The 20,891-nt window shown below is 42.5% G+C and overlaps 1 protein-coding gene across 1 annotated transcript in view; it reads left to right on the top strand.

The window, feature by feature from the left end:
- GRHPR (glyoxylate and hydroxypyruvate reductase) overlaps positions 1-1,959 on the top strand; it is a 194,882-nt gene extending 192,923 nt beyond the window's left edge. The window contains exon 9 of the mRNA XM_069237577.1: positions 153-1,959. Within this exon, the coding sequence (XP_069093678.1) occupies positions 153-274 (122 nt within the window). The 3' untranslated portion in view covers positions 275-1,959. The remainder of the gene's footprint in view (positions 1-152) is intronic.
- The last annotated feature ends 18,932 nt before the right edge of the window (positions 1,960-20,891 follow it).

Here is a 20,891-nt window from a genome sequence, read left to right as displayed (position 1 = left end):
GAAGGAAATGCAGTAGTTCTTGTATAGGTGAGTTTTGCAGAATATGGTGGCATTTTGTTGGATGTTGTTACCGCATGCTGCCATCTTTTGGATGCCATTGTTTTTTAGGTAATTGCTTCATTATCAATATCTAATTCTCTTTCTCCATTTAGTGATACTGCCTCATATAGGAAGTGCCACGTATGCCACGCGAAACAAGATGTCAGTGCTGGCAGCAAACAACCTATTGGCTGGTCTGAAAGGGGAAGAGATGCCGAGTGAGCTAAAGCTGTGATCTGAAACAAGACTGTCATTGGCTGGGCACTGTTAGCGTCAACCAAACCTTCTCCTGCTTACCTACTAATGTCCACATGGGGATAGATGGATTTACTGAGAGACCCCAGCTCGCCAGAAAGCATGGGCACATTGTACGTTTAAGCATGTAACAGAAAAGCAAATATAGATTCCTTCCTTTAATGGAGAGCCTTCTTGTTCATAATGTTCTGCTACGCTAGCAAAGATGTGTACTTTTCAAAACTAATGGGGTGGGAAAATAACTTAAGGCCTTCTAAAAATGAAGATCTGCAGATAGGTACCCAGTGTGCCTTACAGAAGTTTATCTATCAAGTCCATTATTTCTCATGACGTCGCTATGGACAGAGCAAAGACAATTGGTAACACATATTTCCATGTTTTTAATTGGAGTCATTCGAGGGTTAAACACACACTGTCCTCTTTCCCTGGCCCCTCTCCCAGTCCGTCCTAACTGATGGCTTGAGTAAGCATTCCACCAAGCAAAAGAGTCAGCATGGAACCAGTAAAACCTCATTACCACCGCCCTTGTTCCCTCTCTTAGAGGCCATCATCCCAGCTCCTCGCTTTTCAAAAGTTTCTTGTGGAGCTGCCAGTTGCATTTGTCAACAGCGATATTATTCCCACTCCCCCGCCCCTTCCCAAAATTAGTACTTTTTACCTTATTTCATGGAGCTATGCTTTTTCTTGTTATTGGTGGCGCATCACAGTCTTTAAATGAGGTTCTTCCCAGAGCAAAGAAATGTCCAGACAGTCTACTGAGAACGCCTTAGAAAAGTTGTAGGTTTGAAGGAGAATCTTCCATTAGTAAGCGGAACAGTAACATTTCATAGGTCACCATCTGCCTAAGCCTGGCTGTCGGCTCCTTTCTTGTTGATATACAGCAGCTTCTCACTCCAGTTACACCAGCATAGTTTCAATGTATTTTGACTGTAGGGAAAGAAATCATTTTCTCTGCTGAACATGTCTGGTGGGTTTGCATGTTTCCTTCAGTGAAGAAGGAAAAAAAAAAGAACCCGCACAAAATGAATTGTACATAGACGTCATGCCTCATGTTTAAATGCTGGTGCTCTGTCTCGAATGGTTAGAGTGTCGGTCACCAAAGTAGAGGTCTTGCTGGTTGGATGTTTGACAGATCCACATGCAGGATTTTGTTGAGGACATGAACAAACTGAGAAAAGCCACAATGTCGTTTGTCACAATCAAAAGGGCTGGGAAGTGAAGGCAACTCCTATTAATGAAAGACTCCAGCCACAAAAAGGAGTTGCATGAGGATTTGATCAGTTCTGCCACCAAGGATTCTAAATGAACCCCCATCATTGTTAGCATTTTTACAGGTACTTACTTTTAGATCTTTGCTGATAAATTTGTAGCACTGCGAACGTGCCAATTCTCCACCTATTGTGTACTTGCAAAAGAGCCACAAACTATTACATTGTGTGATGAGTGTTATATTTTGCATTTGTTGGGCATTTGCTTAGTTGTAGTGATACTGAGAGGAGGAGATACTAGCAAGAACCAATATTAGCGGCTGGCTGATAGCAGCAACCAAAAGTGTGTAATACATTTGACTGTATGAATGCATTAGTTACTATTGACTAATAATTGAACTTGGTACTGACCAAACAGTTTCATCAATAAAAGTATTTGTCACTAGTTCAAAAATTACATGAAGTTGGCTTCAACATGTTTTTTTTTCTAGAGGTTAATGTTGTCATTTTTAGAGTTTGCCTCTTGATCAGCTTAATAGTAGTGGGGGTTTAAGTTTTGAGACCAGCAATTAGCTGAAGTTGATGGCATCTCACTAGTTATGTAAAAGGACATTTCTCATCACCAAGTAACACAAGATCACTTCCTGACATGCAGAAGAAGCTCAAATGTCCGCGTTCATATTAATTTACTCCTGTTACATTGCCTCTGGGAACCACTGGTCCAACATGACACCCTCCGATGATTTCGAATCCCACCTTCTCTTATAGTCCGATAGGTTGGTTTGTGAGCTGTAGCCACAGGCTTTGGATGCATCTATCTTAGGAAGCTGTGATCTGCAAAGAAAAGGGAGGTGCAGTGTTAATAGGATGATGACCAGGGTACGTAAAGGCACTCGGCAAATATAATATTTAAGAACGAAGGAAATAAGGGCAACCCCTACAGGGAAGAAGACTATGCAAGAGTTGAGGCCCTGTATGTAGAAGTTTGAAAGAACAAAGGAGAGACTCTGCGGACATGTGGGGCAATGGTAGCATCTGTTGTTACCCTGCAGACCGAGGGAGTCAACATGGTATGGCAATCCTTCTCAGACGATTCCAAAAGAGAGCAGGGATACAATAATTTACTGCACAGACCCAGGGGGGGGTCTAACTCGGCGGTGAGCAAGGGGAGTGGTGCCAGAACTGTGGGAAGAGATATTTTTGATTTCAACATGAGTTGTAAGTGCGAAGCTTCATGGAAGAAATGGATCATTAAATTCATAGAGAACAAAATACACCATGACCTATAAACTCCTCGCCCATTTAAACATTCCTAGCGAATTGCTGACAAAGATGATTTTTGAGTAGTGTAGAAGAAAGGTTCATTGAAAATAAATGTATCCCCAAAACACAAGTGGGTTTAGAAATGTTTTTCAACAGCAAACTACTGCCTGGTACTCTGAATAAAATCGGTTTAATACCAGGGTGGCAGGCCGTTGGTTGCCTTTTTAGATCTTGCATAGGCTTTTGATCTAACTCATAGATCATTGTTGTGGGCAAAGTTTGTGAATAAAAACAAGAAAAGATGGGTTTCAACTAATTTGCGCCAGTAGCTCTTGAAGTGTTTGTCTGTGGCAAACTGGTACTACAAAAGTCCGAACAAGGTAGGGGTATGCCAGACCTGCTCCTTAGATCCAGTATTGTTTCTTTTATTTATACATTGTTCACTTTGGTACACTGACTGAGAAATGGAGAGCAGACACCCTGTAGCCTTGGATACGCGTCTTATGATACCTTTCTGTATGCGGATGACCCTGCTTTTGTTGCTCAAACACCTAGAAGCCTGAAGACATCTGATGTTTATATACTTGTCTGGAGCACAGAATAAACGTAATAATAATAGAAATTATTCAAATCTGTAACCACGAATTGTATTATTGAAAAATATATAAAGATTTTTTTTATTTATCAAAGAACTATCAAACATGTACCATACAAAGTATATACCCTCAAGTAAACAAGCAATAGCAAAGCCACTAGGTATTGCCTATGAGAAATCTATTGGCCTTGCCAATGTTTTTTAGCCATGCTGCAAATGGTTAAAAGTAAAGATTAAAAAGTGTTATGACACAGCCAACGTTGACTGTGTTATAGTGTTTTGTTTTGTTTTTGTTTTTTTATTTGTAGTTATGCTGCACTGAAGCCAGTGCTGCTGTATAATCTTACAACATTACGGTAGATCTGTAGTCTGGGGGCCACAAGCGCACTCCTAGCATTTGCATGTTGCATGTCCCTGTTCACAACTGGCAGCCATTTATTTACAAGTTTATAGGCGTTAAGGAAAGTAAGTAACTAGAGTGTCCTGCACAGTTATCTTTTGGACCACATTAATTTTTAAGACATTCTGCAAGCATATATTTAAAATGTGAAAAAGTCTCTTAAAAAATTAAATTCCAAAAATGTATTTTATTTACATGCAGAACTGTTTCATCTTAGCAGTAGTACATCAGACTAAATCATTGCAAGTTTTTTTAAATAATACTTTTCAAACATGAGTTTTGAAACGTATATGGTTCCACTACCGACAATACCAATAGTAAACTAAGAGACAAATCAGTTATGTGCACCCTTTGGATGGCCTACCTTGACAACATTTTAGTAAAATCAAATGTTGAAGAAGTTTTCGTACACCACACATCCTTAAGGTATGTATTTCAAGTTTGTATTACATGTTATAGTAAAGAACACGCACTGACAAAGCCAATAGGTTTTGCCTATGCAAAATCTATTGTCTTTGTCAATGATTTTTGTACATGTTGCAGATCACTGTGAAAAAGATGTGAAGTAACTGAAAAAGCTGCCGACTTGGGAAACCGGGTTTAAGTCTTGGCATCTGCTCAACATCCTGTGATCCTGGCCAAATCATGTAATCTCCCAAGTGCCATAAAAACTTGTCTTTGTTCGATATAACTGGTGCTCTTATTAAGCCCTGAAATATTTTATAGAATGTTTGAGTGCTGTGAGAAAGTAGCCTCTTTCTAGCCTTGTTACCCCCACTTTTGGCCTGTTTGTGAGTGTATGTCAGGGTGTTTTCACTGTCTCACTGGTATCCTGCTAGCCAGGGCCCAGTGCTCATAGTGAAAACCCTTTGTTTTCAGTATGTTTGTTATGTGTCACTGGGACCCTGCTAGTCAGGATCCCAGTGCTCATAAGTTTGTGGCCTATATGTATGTGTTCCCTGTGTGGTGCCTAACTGTCTCACTGAGGCTCTGCTAACCAGAACCTTAGTGGTTATGCTCTCTCATCTCTTTCAAATTGTCACTAACAGGCTAGTGACCAATTTTACCAATTTACATTGGCTTACTGGAACAACCTTATAATTCCCTAGTATATGGTACTGAGGTACCCAGGGTATTGGGGTTCCAGGAGATCCCTATGGGCTGCAGCATTTCTTTTGCCACCCATAGGGAGCTCTGACAATTCTTACACAGGCCTGCCACTGCAGCCTGAGTGAAATAACGTCCACGTTATTTCACAGCCATTTTACACTGCACTTAAGTAACTTATAAGTCACCTATATGTCTAACCTTTACCTGCTAAAGGTTAGGTGCAAAGTTACTTAGTGTGAGGGCACCCTGGCACTAGCCAAGGTGCCCCCACATTGTTCAGGGCCAATTCCCCGGACTTTGTGAGTGCGGGGACACCATTACACGCGTGCACTACATATAGGTCACTACCTATATGTAGCTTCACAATGGTAACTCCGAATATGGCCATGTAACATGTCTATGATCATGGAATTGCCCCCTCTATACCATTCTGGCATAGTTGGCACAATCCCATGATCCCAGTGGTCTGTAGCACAGACCCTGGTACTGCCAAACTGCCCTTCCTGGGGTTTCACTGCAGCTGCTGCTGCTGCCAACCCCTCAGACAGGCATCTGCCCTCCTGGGGTCCAGCCAGGCCTGGCCCAGGATGGCAGAACAAAGAACTTCCTCTGAGAGAGGGTGTTACACCCTCTCCCTTTGGAAAATGGTGTGAAGGCAGGGGAGGAGTAGTCTCCCCCAGCCTCTGGAAATGCTTTCTTGGGCACAGATGTGCCCAATTCTGCATAAGCCAGTCTACACCGGTTCAGGGGACCCCTTAGCCCTGCTCTGGCACGAAACTGGACAAAGGAAAGGGGAGTGACCACTCCCCTGACCTGCACCTCCCCTGGGAGGTGTCCAGAGATCCTCCAGTGTGCTCCAGACCTCTGCCATCTTGGAAACAGAGGTGCTGCTGGCACACTGGACTGCTCTGAGTGGCCAGTGCCACCAGGTGACGTCAGAGACTCTTTGTTATACGCTCCTTCAGGTGTTGCTAGCCTATCCTCTCTCCTAAGTAGCCAAACCCTCTTTTCTGGCTATTTAGGGTCTCTGTCTCTGGGGAAACTTTAGATAACGAATGCAAGAGCTCATCCGAGTTCCTCTGCATCTCTCTCTTCACCTTCTGCCAAGGAATCGACTGCTGACCGCGCTGGAAGCCTGCAAACCTGCAACATAGTAGCAAAGACGACTACTGCAACTCTGTAACGCTGATCCTGCCGCCTTCTCGACTGTTTTCCTGGTGGTGCATGCTGTGGGGGTAGTCTGCCTCCTCTCTGCACTAGAAGCTCCGAAGAAATCTCCCGTGGGTCGATGGAATCTTCCCCCTGCAACCGCAGGCACCAAAAAGCTGCATTACCGGTCCCTTGGGTCTCCTCTCAGCACGACGAGCGAGGTCCCTCGAATCCAGCAACTCTGTCCAAGTGACTCTTCAGTCCAAGTTTGGTGGAGGTAAGTCCTTGCCTCACCTCGCTAGACTGCATTGCTGGGAACCGCGACTTTTGCAGCTACTCCGGCCCCTGTGCACTTCCGGCGGAAATCCTTTGTGCACAGCCAAGCCTGGGTCCACGGCACTCTAACCTGCATTGCACGACCTCCTAAGTTGTTCTCCGGCGACGTGGGACTCCTTTGTGTAACTTCGGGTGAGCACCGTTTCACACATCCTCGTAGTGCCTGTTTCTGGCACTTCTCCGGGTGCTACCTGCTGCTAAGAGGGCTCCTTGTCTTGCTCGACGTCCCCTCTACCTCCTGGTCCAATTTGCGACCTCCTGGGCCACAGCAGCGTCCAAAAACGCTAACCGCATGATTTGCAGCTAGCAAGGCTTGTTGGCGTTCTTTCGGCGGGAAAACAATTCTGCACGACTCTACAAGGCGAGAGGGATCCGTCCTCCAAAGGGGAAGTCTCTAGCCCTTTGCGTTCCTGCAGAAACCGCAGCTTCTTCTGTCCAGTAGAAGCTTCTTTGCACCCGCAGCTGGCATTTCCTGGGCATCTGCCCATCTCCGACTTGCTTGTGACTTTTGGACTTGGTCCCCTTGTTCCACAGGTACCACAGATTGGAAATCCAGCGTTGTTGCATTGTTGGTTTGTGTCTTTCCTGCATTATTCCTCTAACACGACTTCTTTGTCCTTAGGGGAACTTTAGTGCACTTTGCACTCACTTTTCAGGGTCTTGGGGAGGGTTATTTTTCTAACTCTCACTATTTTCTAATAGTCCCAGCGACCCTCTACAAGGTCACATAGGTTTGGGGTCCATTCGTGGTTCGCATTCCACTTTTGGAGTATATGGTTTGTGTTGCCCCTATCCCTATGTTTCCCCATTGCATCCTATTGTAACTATACATTGTTTGCACTGTTTTCTAAGACTATACTGCATATTTTTGCTATTGTGTATACATATCTTGTGTATATTTCCTATCCTCTCACTGAGGGTACACTCTAAGATACTTTGGCATATTGTCATAAAAATAAAGTACCTTTATTTTTAATATAACTGTGTATTGTGTTTTCTTATGATATTGTGCATATGACACTAAGTGGTACTGTAGTAGCTTCACACGTCTCCTAGTTCAGCCTAAGCTGCTCTGCTAAGCTACCATTATCTATCAGCCTAAGCTGCTAGACACCCTATACACTAATAAGGGATAACTGGGCCTGGTGCAAGGTGCAAGTACCCCTTGGTACTCACTACAAGCCAGTCCAGCCTCCTACAAGTGCCTTTTGTAAAAGCTGCCTGTACTGTTAAAAAAAGGTGATCCATAGACTTTTAAGGTGTGCCAGTGTCCTAGGTGAGGAGAAGAGGAAGCCTGAGAGGGAGGCGGTCGGTGTGGCGGCAGTGGATGAAGCGGAGCTCGCACTGTGCAACAGGGAGCACTGGGACAGCAGATGGTTGCTAGGAAGTGGGGGCAATGGCCATAGCTAGTTCCAAGTTGGGGGTACTAGTAAAATATAGCAATAATATGTGTTCAGTGGGTTACGTAGACCTTTTGGCCCCTGTGCCACTGCACCTGCTGCACTATTCAGATCATGGCCCTAGTGCCTGCAAGGTAACTGTACTTGTGACTGCTTGTTTAGTAGTAAAATATAGCAATAATTAGTGTTCAGTGGGTTTCCTGAGTTTTGGCCTCTGTGCCATTGCACCATTCAAATCATGGCCCTAGCACCTGCAAGGTAACTGCACATGCGGCTGCTTGTTTAGAAGTCAAATATAGAAATAATCAGTGTTCAGTAGGTTTCCTAGAGCTTTTTGCCCCCTGTTCCACTGCACCTTTTAAATCAAAACCCTAGTGCCTGCAAGGTAAATGCAATTGTGACTGCTTGTTTAGTATGAAAATGTAGCAATAATCAGTGTTCAGGGGGTTTTCTAGACTTTTTTGTGACCCTGTGCCACTGCACCATTCTACTCATGACCCTAGTACCTGCAAGGACAAATGGGGAAATCATTTATATGCATTTCAAAAAAAGGCACAGTTGCAGCTAGAATACATAATTATTGTGTTGCTAAACATAAACACAAAATCTCTCCTAAAAAATTCTATCCAACTCCAAAACGAGTTGCCACAGATGTTGTAAACAAAGCATATGCTTTACACATCAAAGTGAAAACCAAGCATTGTTAAACAGTGTTAAAATGTGGCTGTCTCTGTGTCGAGCACAGTATACGATCTTTTCACAGGAAAAAATAAATGGGCCGTAAAATTGCCCTGGATCACCATATGTTAGGCTAAAACTGAGAATGGAATGCAGTTTTGTCCTTTGTTTCTGAAAAGGCAGTTTCACAAATTAAACGGTCTCACCACAGAAGAGGAATTTTGCAAAAAACATGTTAAATATGAAAAAGTCTCTACAAAAATGTATTTCATTCAAATGCAGAACTGTTTCATCTTAGTAGTACTAGTACATCAGTCTAAATCACTGTGGTGCACAAGCCCCCTCCTGAACTTTTCATGGGGTCACCCCATTCAAAACGGGCAAGCATTTAGCTACAAATTAATTGATGTGAAAGACAGCAAGTAACATGGGTGTACTGTAACATTTTGCAAAAAACATGTTAAAAATATCTGCAAAAATTCCCAAACTGTATTTCATTCACATGCAGAACTCTTTCATCTTAAGTAGTTCTAGTAGATCCGACTAAATCAGTGCAAGTTTTTTTGTAAGTCATAATTTTCAAACATGATTTTAGAAACGTTCATGCTTCCACCAACCATGACAATGCCAATAGTGAACTTTATGCCCCATGAACGAATGGGAAAATTTTTGTGCGGACGAAGAACAAGATACCTTTTAAAATTGCTATGTCTAAACTATATATATTTTTGAAGGGCACAATCATGCTTTATGGGGAAAGTACACTGCATTGCTGTTTACTGTAAATGCTCTCACTTTGAAATCAGCCAAAAGCAAAATAAACACCATGCTCCCTCAAAGACACAGTCTGACATTTGACCTCGGTCTTTGAATGCCCAGCAAATGTGTCGAGATAAGAACACGACTTTAAGGCCTGTTTATTACAAAAAACAAGTTTGTGGAAGAATACTGTAAACACGGTTTGGGCATAGGGAGGGACAAACTTGAGCTGGGGAGCCTAAAGCAAATCAAGCCAGCAAATGGAAAGCCAGAAAATGTGAGTTTCAAAGCCAATGGCAAGCATCGGGCAAAATGCATTCCCAGGTAAAATTTCTGAAACTGCTCAAGATGTCTTTTGCATATGTCACAGCTGCGCTGTCTGGTAAGCTGTGACCTAAAAAAAAAAAAATGTAATGATGTATGAATTCATGTATATAAAATAAACCCATGAGGTTGGTGTCTTGGGATAATATGTAATCCAAACACAGCTGTGTGTTTGGGTATCTGTATGTTTTTTGTATATTTTGTATAGTATTTGTTTGATAGATATATATATATATATATCTATCAATCAGTCTGTTTTTCGATAATACAGTTAATGGTTACAGATTTGAATTTTGTTTGTTTTTATTCTGTGCACCAGACACATATATAACGTTCTGTATGTTGCTGTCTTTGGGAAATGTCCATGATTACACTTTCTTGCAGCAGAAATGAGGTCCATTGTAGCATGTCTTGTCATAATAAAGTGACCACACTTTGTGGGTGATTTTAGTGCTGGTTGTGCTGTCCCTCTGCTGCAAGTTGTAATAAAGACATCTGATGTATTCAGATTCTTACATAAGAAAAGTACATTTCAACTCAAACTCTCAAAAAACTAAATGATTGTTTTTGGAGTAACGAAAGTGAGAGATTCATAGTCCATACATATGGGTGGTAAAGTTGACAAATATTGCTCAAGGAATACAATTCCAGAGAAATGGAACAAAGATGGCGGTGGGTAGAATAAGCACATTTTCCCCAGTGTGACTGAAGTCATTTGATCTTATTTTCCTTTTGGGGTTTCTCGCCTCAACAAATGTATTTGGATGTACAAGTATACAGCTATCTGTGCTTCCTTATGGCAATTTGGTTTTGAGGGATTGCTCCCGCTTTTGCTCCAGTAACGATCCACAACAAGTTCATGAAAGCAGTGATGGCTTCTAGGGTTTCAGCCAGAATTGATCCCGTTAAATGCTGGGATCCATGTAGGCCTTGTTTTTGGCATGGGATAGTATCTATTGACTGAAGGTACTAACCACATTATACAAAATATTGAAAAAATGTGTGGAGTCAAGTGTTTACTCTGAGCCCATTCACATTTCAATAAGGGATTAACTACGCCAACAATATCCAACCCATTCTGTTGCTGACAGGCAACCAGCAGTCTACAACCTTTCATGACTGTATGAATGAGATTATTCAGTGGTTCAACTTTAACTCTCTCAAGTTCAACGGGGATAAGAGAGTGGCGGCTTAAGCATATGTCGAGGAGGGGAATGGGGATGGGGATGGGCGACGAATGATTGGAGAAAAACTTTTTTTTTTTTTTTTGTTTAAAGAAAAGAAATCACTTACCTTGCGCCACCTGTCTCCTGCCGCCTTGATCCTCTTCTGTTGTCCCAGTATCTGCTGGGATACCAGCACAGGCTCCCCAGCAATTCTGATGCTGCTTACATGCTAAACATAGCATGTAAGCAGCATCAAGATTGGACTGAGCAGCAGTCAATGCTGCTCAGAAACCAGCCTGGGGTTTGTGCTGTTTCTCCGGCCCGGATGTGTATACAGCCGGGTTGGAGAAACCTAAGTGTGCATGTTTATTTGGCTGGCCTTGAACAGCTGGCCATACATACTTGCACACTTAGTGCACTTTTCCACGTCCCTGTGGCCCAGCCCGCCCCTCCCTGCACCTGCCGGCTGAGCCAGCAGATAAAAAAAATGAAAAATAAAACGATAGCAAGCTATTGTTTTATTTTTCATCTGCTGGCTCCCCTCAGCCATTGGGATAAGACTGAGGTGCTTTGCTGCTCATCCAATAAGGAGCTGGTTGTTCTTCCCCCTAATTTCTGGCCTGTTCCATCCGATGGCACCATTGTTGCTGCCAACACGGTTCAGACCTTGGGGGTTATTTTCCACAAAAAGCTCAGCATGGAGAGCACATGAACAAAACAGTGTTGCCCCGCCCCCCTTCCCCCCCACTCTGCAGAGCTCCTGTGGTATCCAGCATTGTTCTCAGTCGATTAGATTAATGCAGTGCTCTCCTAGTGGGCGACCTTGAGTATTTGCTTCTCCATCTGTCAAGAGTACAAGTTGTAGCTGCCAATCGTACCTTGAACAATCCCAGGAGAGCCTTTGCTTCTTTACCACTGAAGGATTTACACTGGTTCCCGCTAAGACAAAGAATTGTGTGAAGTCACTTTGTATCATTTTTAGAGCCTCGCAGGGGCTGGGACCGGCTCCACTTTGAAAGAGATGAAAAAGATACTCTCCCAACAGGGTTCTTCGCTCAGCCAACTTGGTGTGTGTTGTAAAGTTCAGGAAATCCAGACAAGGAGGTCGGACCTTTATAATTAAAGCAGCCAGACTTTGGAATCAACTTCGAGCCTCCCTTAGATTGCTAACCAACCTTGTTCAGTTTAGAAAAGACCTTAAGAACTGGCTCTTCCCTAAGTGTGCCTTGGCAGTACATTTAGCAGAAGTCTTTATTTCCCCTGTTTATGGCTGGAGCCAGGATACCAGTTGATGGCAGAGCGCTTTACAAATGTTATAATTAAATAAACACAAGATGAAGTAGGCAGGAAATTCTGACCATAGTACACCCTACCGTTTCAACCATGCTTTATTCAGTGTTGAGTCTTTATTGACAGATTGGGATACATCATGAGACGTCTTTCTATATTTCTGCAGTGTGCACAAATTTCCCTTTGAAGAGGAACAACATATTAGCCTGATACTCTTGTGTGATCAGATCCTCAGTAGCAAGTTTAGATTGAAAATTTTGCCTTAGGAATCCGAACACTATACTGGAAAGTATGAGGACCTGTTCTGTTATGTGCAACTGCAGGTTTAGGTTGTTGAAGATATAATGCATGTTCTCCTCACCTGCCCCATGTTAGAGGGATCCAAAAGTAGTCCCTCAGACCAACACTATAAGTTGTTAATTGATAAGAGGACTTCTTAACTATATGGAATGTGGAGAGAGAGAGTAGTTGCTGTAGGCAAGCTTGTTAAGCTTGATCTTGAAGTGACATAGTGCGTTATTGTGAATTTGTATTTAATATTGTGATTTTTTTTTATATTACATGATTTTTTTTTTGTAAACTGATTGCATATTTTAATGGAATATCAGATTAATAAACATTAGATCTGTGCTAAGAGATGCAGGAGGTGGACAAGAAAGAGCGGAAATCAGTACTGATTGAGGAATAGGAAGGGGCAAAAAAAAGAAAAGTGCAGAAAGTAGGGGTAAACACTGCTGCAACTCATTAACCAGAGAAGAAGATTGTCAAGAAGGGAGCACCCCCAGAAGATAGGTACAACCTAATAGGGAGAGAAGTTTAAAGTCTGAAACAGCAATAGGAACAGGTAGGCGTTGAGAAGGAGAGTGAATTGCTTCACTCCTTTTTAGCACAATCCTACAAGATCTAAGTAGCACCATCATCATCCCCTAAAGCATGGAATAGAAAGTCTCTTCTTAATGAACTACCTTTGAACCAACATCTGTTCAGCTGAGAATGATAAACCTTGAGGCAGATTTACAAGCCCCTAGCACCTCCTTAACGCTTCCATAGTGTAATTTTTATGACGCTAAAGCGGCATTAAGGTGGCCATTACCCTGCGCCATATTCCCAAAGTGGTGCAATGCACGCATTAAGCCACTTTGCAACCCCTTGTGCCACATTAGGCCTGCGTCAGGAGGCCCAAAAAGTGGCGAAGTGAAATTTACACGATTTCGCTGCGCCATTGTTTCTGTCATTTTTAACACCTGCTCAAGGCAGGTGTTAAAGTGACGCACCCATAGTAATCTCTAGGCCTCCCTGTAGCAAAGCACCACAACAGCATCTAACATTTTGACGCTGTTGTGGTAACGGCCGCCATAGTGCGCCACATTGTAAATACAGTGCAACAATGGTGACGTTAAGGAGGGCAAGGGGCATGCAAGAAGAGTGCCGCATTGGGACCGATGCGTCACTTTTGTCTAAATCTGCCCCTTAATTTTTATAGCCCAGCTATCCACATTATGACTTTCAGTAGATCTCCACAAATGTGAAATTAAAGACCAAGAAAACAATGTCACCAAACAATTATACTGACAGGATGCTAGATCTTCATTTGCAATCCTACTCCAGCCCTATTCAACACAGTCTGCTTATTTTGGAATAGAGTGATGTGTGAAAATGCTATTTTTTTGCTGCATTGTATTCTTGGTTTTTCGATTCTGCACACTGGTGCACTGCCGTGCAGTGCCCATCGTGTGTGCTCTGACCCCTAATACTTGTAATCCCCGATTGGCATATTTAACTCTTCTGCAATGCCATAGTATTTGGTTCAGAAACTACACCCATGGCATAGAAAATGAAATGTCTTCTGTGGACTGCAGCACGTATTGTTCCATCCACTAATGCCACAAATAAAAACGTCCTCAGGCCTTTCCAGCGTAGCCTGACTGCAGCCGCGTGAACCCTGCCTCTCAGATGTGTCAAAACTGTTTTGGTTAGATGAGTTAAAAAACAAAACAGATTTTAAATGTTGAATAAGTCACCCTAAGCACACTTCTCTGTCCACAAGAAAATAGTGCATAATATTTAAGAGTGACACGTGTGATGTCTCCTAGTGCCTAAACTAAAACAAAGTTGTCAATAGACAGTGTTCTGTTGGAAAAGTCAAAGTGCAGATTATATAGATTAATCTAAAACGTTGACCTGTGCCAGCTACTGACTATATTCAAATATGCATTTTTATATTTAACATTAATAACAGCTAATGATTAGGTCAGATTTTTATTAAACATAAGGCTGGTGTAACTTAAAGAACATTAGTCTTAAGCCATTAAAGCTAATTTGCATTAGGTTTCCAGCCAGTGCCCAGCCTTAACTTGACCTGAATGAAGTGTGAAAACTTCTCCCAGAGCAAGGAGAATTGCCAGGAAGTGGGGAAGTGTTTACCCGGCAGGAAGACCAGTCCAGTTGGGCCCAGAAACTTAACTTCAAAGTAGCCTGTTCTGTGACAAGTACATGTTAGGTGAAACTGGAAAGGTCTAGCCATTGTCCCCAGAGGCTGATACCAAACCCATTGGGAGAAAAGCTACTCCAGAACCAGTATTGAGTGACCACAGTGGAGGAAGCTCTCTGCTCATTACCCTTGCCACACTTCTCGGTTGGCACACAGGCTTTGCATAAGGAGAGAAGAATATCACCATCTCGGATTTTAGGAATAAGCTGCACTGTAGGATTGTTCGCAGTAGAGCGAACAGGAACTGTTACAAAAGTTGGTAGGAAGCGCCAGGAGTCACCCCCACCCACTCGCAGGTCCCAGGCATTAAGGTGCCACCCCCAAGACATCCTCCTTAGAACACTCTCTGGGCCTGTGGAAGAACAGAAGAATTGCATCTTCTTTTACATACATGTGACAAGATCTGAAGGGCTGGACCCGCTTTCAGTTGTACCCAGGGAAAATAATTGGACTCTAACAGTCAGTTGGCTGAGTTCCTGTGTAGTTACAGGGACACAATAAGCTGCAAGAGGCCTTTTTCCTAAAGTGCCCCATTGCTGACCAGTAGCGACTGGACCCTTCTTGTGGCCTCTGTGTGACATCCTTAGAGTCTTAAATGCCTCCTGTGAGGTCCTGGAGGCTTAGAAGTGCTCTTCTATGGTTATTTGAGCACGACAAACATGTTTGGAACCTTAGAAAAACCTTTCCTCCAGAGCTTCTGCTCAACCTAACAATAAGTATCTGGACTGCAGTTCCACAGCTTCGGATTGAAATTATGTTTCATCCTTCTCTAAACCCACCCCTCCAAAATCCCTCCCCACCCCAAATCACACACCCCTCAGCCTCCAAAAAACACTACCAAGTCCCTTTCTGATTTGGGTCTTTGCTTCCAGTATTCAACCTTCTCTTCCACGTCAGCAGCTACGATTTCAACAGCAATGTACGCAGGGAAGATTTTTCCTCTAAAGAAATTGACAATATTCCACTATATTTTAGGACTTAAAAGGCATTTCAGTGTTTTTCTTCAAAAACAAAAAAAAGTGGCAAAGTCCCTTTCTGAAGTGGGACACAGAAACTTTTGGACTTCCAGACTTTAGTGCATCCGACCTTATCTACTGGAAGTATTGACTAACATGGGTGCTTTGCACTTTTTGGTATTTTTCCACTGAAACGTTTAACATTTCTCTAGTTCCCCTAATTGGATTATTGTTGTTTTGGTGACTTTTTGCAGATTAAGTATTGTTTGTTTCTTTTATAAATTAGAGTGTGATTGTTGTTGTGCTGCGTCTTTGACTTTTTAACTGTTTTGGTACTTCTGAAAGCCTTACACATTTCCTTTACGTGAAACATGTCTGCTCTATGTCATAGCTACCCGGGATTTATCTCAGATTTAAATTACTTAAACCTTTGACTGGGCCTAACAGGTTACTGGCTTAATTACTTGTGGAGGACTACCATCCACCCCAACTAATAATTTGCTTTCTTACTAGGGATCTCTTCCAAAAAACGAAACTAGGTACATACAAAAACCTGCAGAGGGAATATAACTAAAGTAAGACTGCTGCATAGCATGTCTTCCTGTAGCTGAGTTACAATGAGTACAAGTCAGATGGTTGATTTTCACCCATACGGATAGGCCTAGAAGGAGTAAAGTTGAGTTGCAACAGAAAATAACACTGAAGTTTTTTCAAATGAGCTAAAATAGGAATGTTATGAGGATTAATGAGAGCCCACAACTATTGCCCTCACTAATTCTTATAGCCAAAGATTGATTATAAGGCCATTATTTATGAAAAGTGGCTCACAACTGTACTAATGCAGTTGTGCGTCATTTTTCTTAATGTGAGTTACAGCCATTCCCTAAAGCCATTGTATGCCATATTTATATAATGACGCACAATGGCACTAAGGAATGGCTACCGTTAAATAAAAATAAAAAAAACACTCGCCAGGGGAATGGCATTAGGGGGAATGGAGCTAGTGGGTCAGAAATGACATTAGGCTGGTTAGCGGCAAAATATCTGCCAAAATGACTCCTGTGTAAGTATAGACAGGTGTCATAACCACCACCCCAATGCAGATCACAGGGGACCAGTGTCCCCTGGGCAAGCCTACATACCTAGTCCCATGTAAGGGGCCCCCAATGGCACTCATGAAAATATACTCACCTAAACTTACCTGCAATGGGGTCCCCCCCTCCGGTAGTGTCCCTGTAGTGTGGGTGGTGGTGTTGCTGGGGCTTGGGGTGGGCATCTTTGTACCCATTCCATGGTGTTCCACCATGGAAATGGGCCTACCTGCACCCTAACGCCTGGTCTGACACAGGTATTAAATAATGGTGTTAAGTGGGCTTAGCACCATTATTAAGGCCCACCTGCTCCTCGTGCGTCGTTTCTGCGCCTGGAGATAAATATGGCGCTAGGAGGTTAGCGTGTTTAGGATGGGATTTTCTACCTTGCATCTTATTGATGCAAGGTGGTTTTGTGCATCCTAAACACGACGCTAACTCCAATATTCTAAAGCTAGACTGGGCTAGCATCACAATATAAATATGGAGTTATGTTAGTGCCGTTTTAGTGCCAAAATAAATGGCACTAAAGCGACACTAACCATTCATAAATATGGGCCTTAGTCTTTATTCTGTCCTCACAGTGTCTCAAGAAATACTAGTTCATGCTCCTAGTAGAAATTCTTCCTTGGCGTAGACCCAACACCAAAGTGAGTTCCTTAGCTGTAGATATTTTAAAAAGGAGCCATGGGGGTTCTAGCAAAAGAAAATGAATTACCCTCCCACCTGTTATTTGGCCAACACCACAGACACCAGGGTCTTTCCAAAGGTACTTTGCCATGATCTGTGTATACAAATTCCTTGATTGCTTCATTTCAAATCATGTGCTGTAGCTGATATTCAGAAATTTGCTAAACTCTCAAAGTACACCCCCTACAAAATAATTTGATGCATTAGGAACAGCCTTTCATAAAAACCTAGAATGTGTGCTTTTATGTTGTGCTAGCGAACACTGTTGCCCTTTCCAAGATCTCTAAATAACTGATCTTAATATTGCACAGCTTGAAGGCCTTGTAAGGATGAGAAGCAGAGTTATTCAGGTAGGATCCCAAATTGACATGCAGGTGACTCCAGTAAGGTCACACATTTGCTGAAACGTCTAGCAAGTAGTTGCGTCTAGGTTTCTCTGAAGAGGACAATCCAAAGTAAGGTAAACAGAATGTCCAGCATGGGTATCTCTATGTCACTCAGCAAATCCCTCTGCCTTCCTAGTCATTGGGCTACGGGTCTCAGAACTGAAACCCAGTGTCCTTTGTGGGAAACCCACTTTCAACGTGCCTTGATTTTCAAGGACTTCAGATTTCAACTAGTTAGAGTACAGAATATCATGCATTTTTTTCACAGTAAAGCTTGTTCAGAGAATTTTCTATTTCTGTTAAATGGTCTATCTGCCCATCTATGCTACGGAACTCTTCCAAATCCCCAAGCTGCTGCTTTTGAAGGGCCCTCGTCCTCTACTTTGTAAGCCCATCGAGAAGACTGTTGGAGTTGTACAAAAATGCTTTCATTGTGAATCTGGTTGTCTTCATTATTTGGGGTTTGGTGCCTAAAATAGCAGGTTTAATTGAAGCCTGGATCCTGTAACCAGTCGCTCCAGTTTTCCTACATGAGAATTGAATTCTCAATATTTTGACAGAAAATGTTATTATTTTTCCATATTAATTCAGCAAGGAGTTTGGGTTAGTTGTGAAGTGAAGTAAAAGAACTCCTTCCAAAAAAGTTTACTGACCAGCCAGGTATATTTTAAACTATACTTTATTACAAGGCACTTTGGGTTGTATTTTTGAGAGCACTGCTCTGTTCCTGGTTTTCCCCCCACAAACCAAAAACGTCTGGAGAGTTCATTTATGGTTTGTAAATGCTTTGTGTGCTGAAGATACACCTTTGCCTCCAGTGAGCTTTGGTTCTGTGACGTACTTTGTGAAGTTGTTTGTGTTCATATCCCGCCCTTTGTATTCATTTGGCTAATAATATATCTCTCAGTTTCAGTGGACCTGCTGGGTTCCTGCCCTAGAAGAACTATGGCTCCCTAGACTGCGAGGAAAAGCATCTGCTGGCCACAAGGGCCCTCAAACATGGTTTCATTAGAATGAATCTCTGGCTCAAGTCTTGCTTGCCTGTCTATGCTGATTTCAAGTCAGGAATTATCAAAGCAACCACACTTGAATATGAAAAAAGACTTCACAGTTGTCTCGTTTCATTCAGGTCCAGTGCTTTAAATGGAAAAATAGAAGTGAAGGTACTCCTTACCAGAGTACCTGCTTGTTTCTGAGAAGTGCCGGTACTCTCCAATTAAAAGTATTACGTTTTTCTTGAGATGTGCCGGTACTCTTCCTCTCAAAATAACAAAGTGCCAGTACTCAGTACCAGAGAGTACCGGCCCATTTAAAGCACTGTTCACGTCCACATGTTCTATGGTGGTGGTGTTTAGATGCCAGACAACTGTTTGCTGTTCGGGGGTCAAGGACAGGTGGAGGATAAAGTATAGGCCTGATGACTGTACCTGAGCTTTCACAACATTTAAAACCCTTCTGATAATAGACAGAGGCAACATAGTCTCCTGCAATAACCCAATCTAACCGTTTGATAAAATGGGTGAACTTCAAAATAAACTCGAGGAGCTGATTGAGGCGAGATGATACAACATGTAGCATCATCGCAAATGAAATTCAGATTTTTTTTTCAAAAAGCAATACACCCAACCAAGTGAGGAAAATATGAAGGAAATGCCCAACAATAATACAGAGCTGGTCTTCTAATTTTGTTGGTTTCTAAGGGCCCATTATCGTCTATGGAGGTAAGCACAAAAATTGGTATGGGTCCTTCTAATGAGAAATGTTCACGGGCATCCTTAAGAGGGCATTTAGATAGTATGCGGTGGAGGTTTTGTCTTCTGCAGAAAATTACCTTTGCTCTGAAAACCTTAAGTGAGTGACACACAACTGGTTGCAACAAATAGAACCAATGATGGACGGAATGCTGAACAATGCAAACAATCACTCCGAGTCACAGATCTGTGTTTAATCCGTTGGGTTTTTTGCTCAACGCGCCTCCCCAGTTTCCCAAGCATCCTGGAACCGGTTTCAGGGTATCACCCCTCCTCAGCCAGGCTAGCTTGAATCCAGTGGCGCAGTGAGCACAAGACCCACATCCGGGCATACCCTTCTCATTGGGGGGGGGGGGGGGAACCAATGGATTAAACTCAGATCTGGTACTGGAGGTGAATGTGTGATTTGTTCTACATTCTGTCCATCATCTGTTCTCTTTGCATTTGTTACCCTAAGCGGGAAAGGTATGCTCAGACATGTGTCCCTTGATGGAATAATGGCCCGCCGGCCTAGATTTAAATCAGGGCCTACGTTTTGAGTAGCTTTCATTTTTGATGAACAGGAAAACTAATGCTTTTAGTCTGCAGTGGTGGCAGAACACCACACACTTTGGCTACAGGTTTGAGACAAACTTTATCTAAGCAAAAAACATAGGCTCATGAAAAGCAAACCTTTGGGAAGTACAACATATTGAATTAGACTCCCTACACTACTCTGTGTGTTATTCTACACAATACATTTCAGGCCATTTGGCGACACGCAAACACCAAACATGCCCTCAATGTCATATACTATCATACTACTGATCGGTTATACACTTCACCTGAAGTAAATCTACCCATTCACAATCACCAGAATAACCTACATAATAGGACCCATATCCTATAATGTATACATGGCTACTTAATGACAAATTCTCTATTGTGATTGTCACTACCTATAAACATGCATGGCCACACCCATTTTCCCTAAAGGAATTCTCCATTTATGTCTACAAATGCGTCATCGGAGGCTTGTGTTTGTAGTTTTAGGAAATAAACAAAGCTTTCTGAAAGAAAGGCAATTTAGATACATGTCATCATGTTCCAAGCCTACATTTGAAGATAGGGTCACGATTAAAAACAGTTATGCCCCAGTCACAAAATATTCTGCATCTAGGTCAGATTATTGCAAAATCAGCATGCTGACTCAATGTATTTAAGCACGCATCGATGTCCGTGTGGATTTTCAAAGTATTCGGTTTTTTTTTCTGTAATTTCAACTGAGACCTCATGCTTGTTCCAAGGGGAACGATCCACACAAGCAAAGTGACACCCACAGAGTTGACACTTTATGGGCTGTGTTGGACCTGGCCCTTTTTGCAAGGTCTTCCCAAACGTTTTGCCTCCTTCCTTCTATTTGTTCTGACTTGTTTTTGTTGGCTTTAGGACTCTGGGCACTTTACCACTGTCAACATGTGCTAAAATGCATATGCTCTCTGTCTAAATTGTATTGGTTAATCCATGAATGGCATATTTGATTTACTGATAAGTCCCTAGTAAAGTGCACCGGAG

This window comes from Pleurodeles waltl, chromosome 1_2 (genome assembly GCF_031143425.1).
Source record: "Pleurodeles waltl isolate 20211129_DDA chromosome 1_2, aPleWal1.hap1.20221129, whole genome shotgun sequence".
Taxonomy (NCBI): Eukaryota; Metazoa; Chordata; class Amphibia; order Caudata; family Salamandridae; genus Pleurodeles; species Pleurodeles waltl.
Note: the sequence above shows the minus strand (reverse complement) of the source record. Positions and strands in the feature narration are given on the sequence as shown.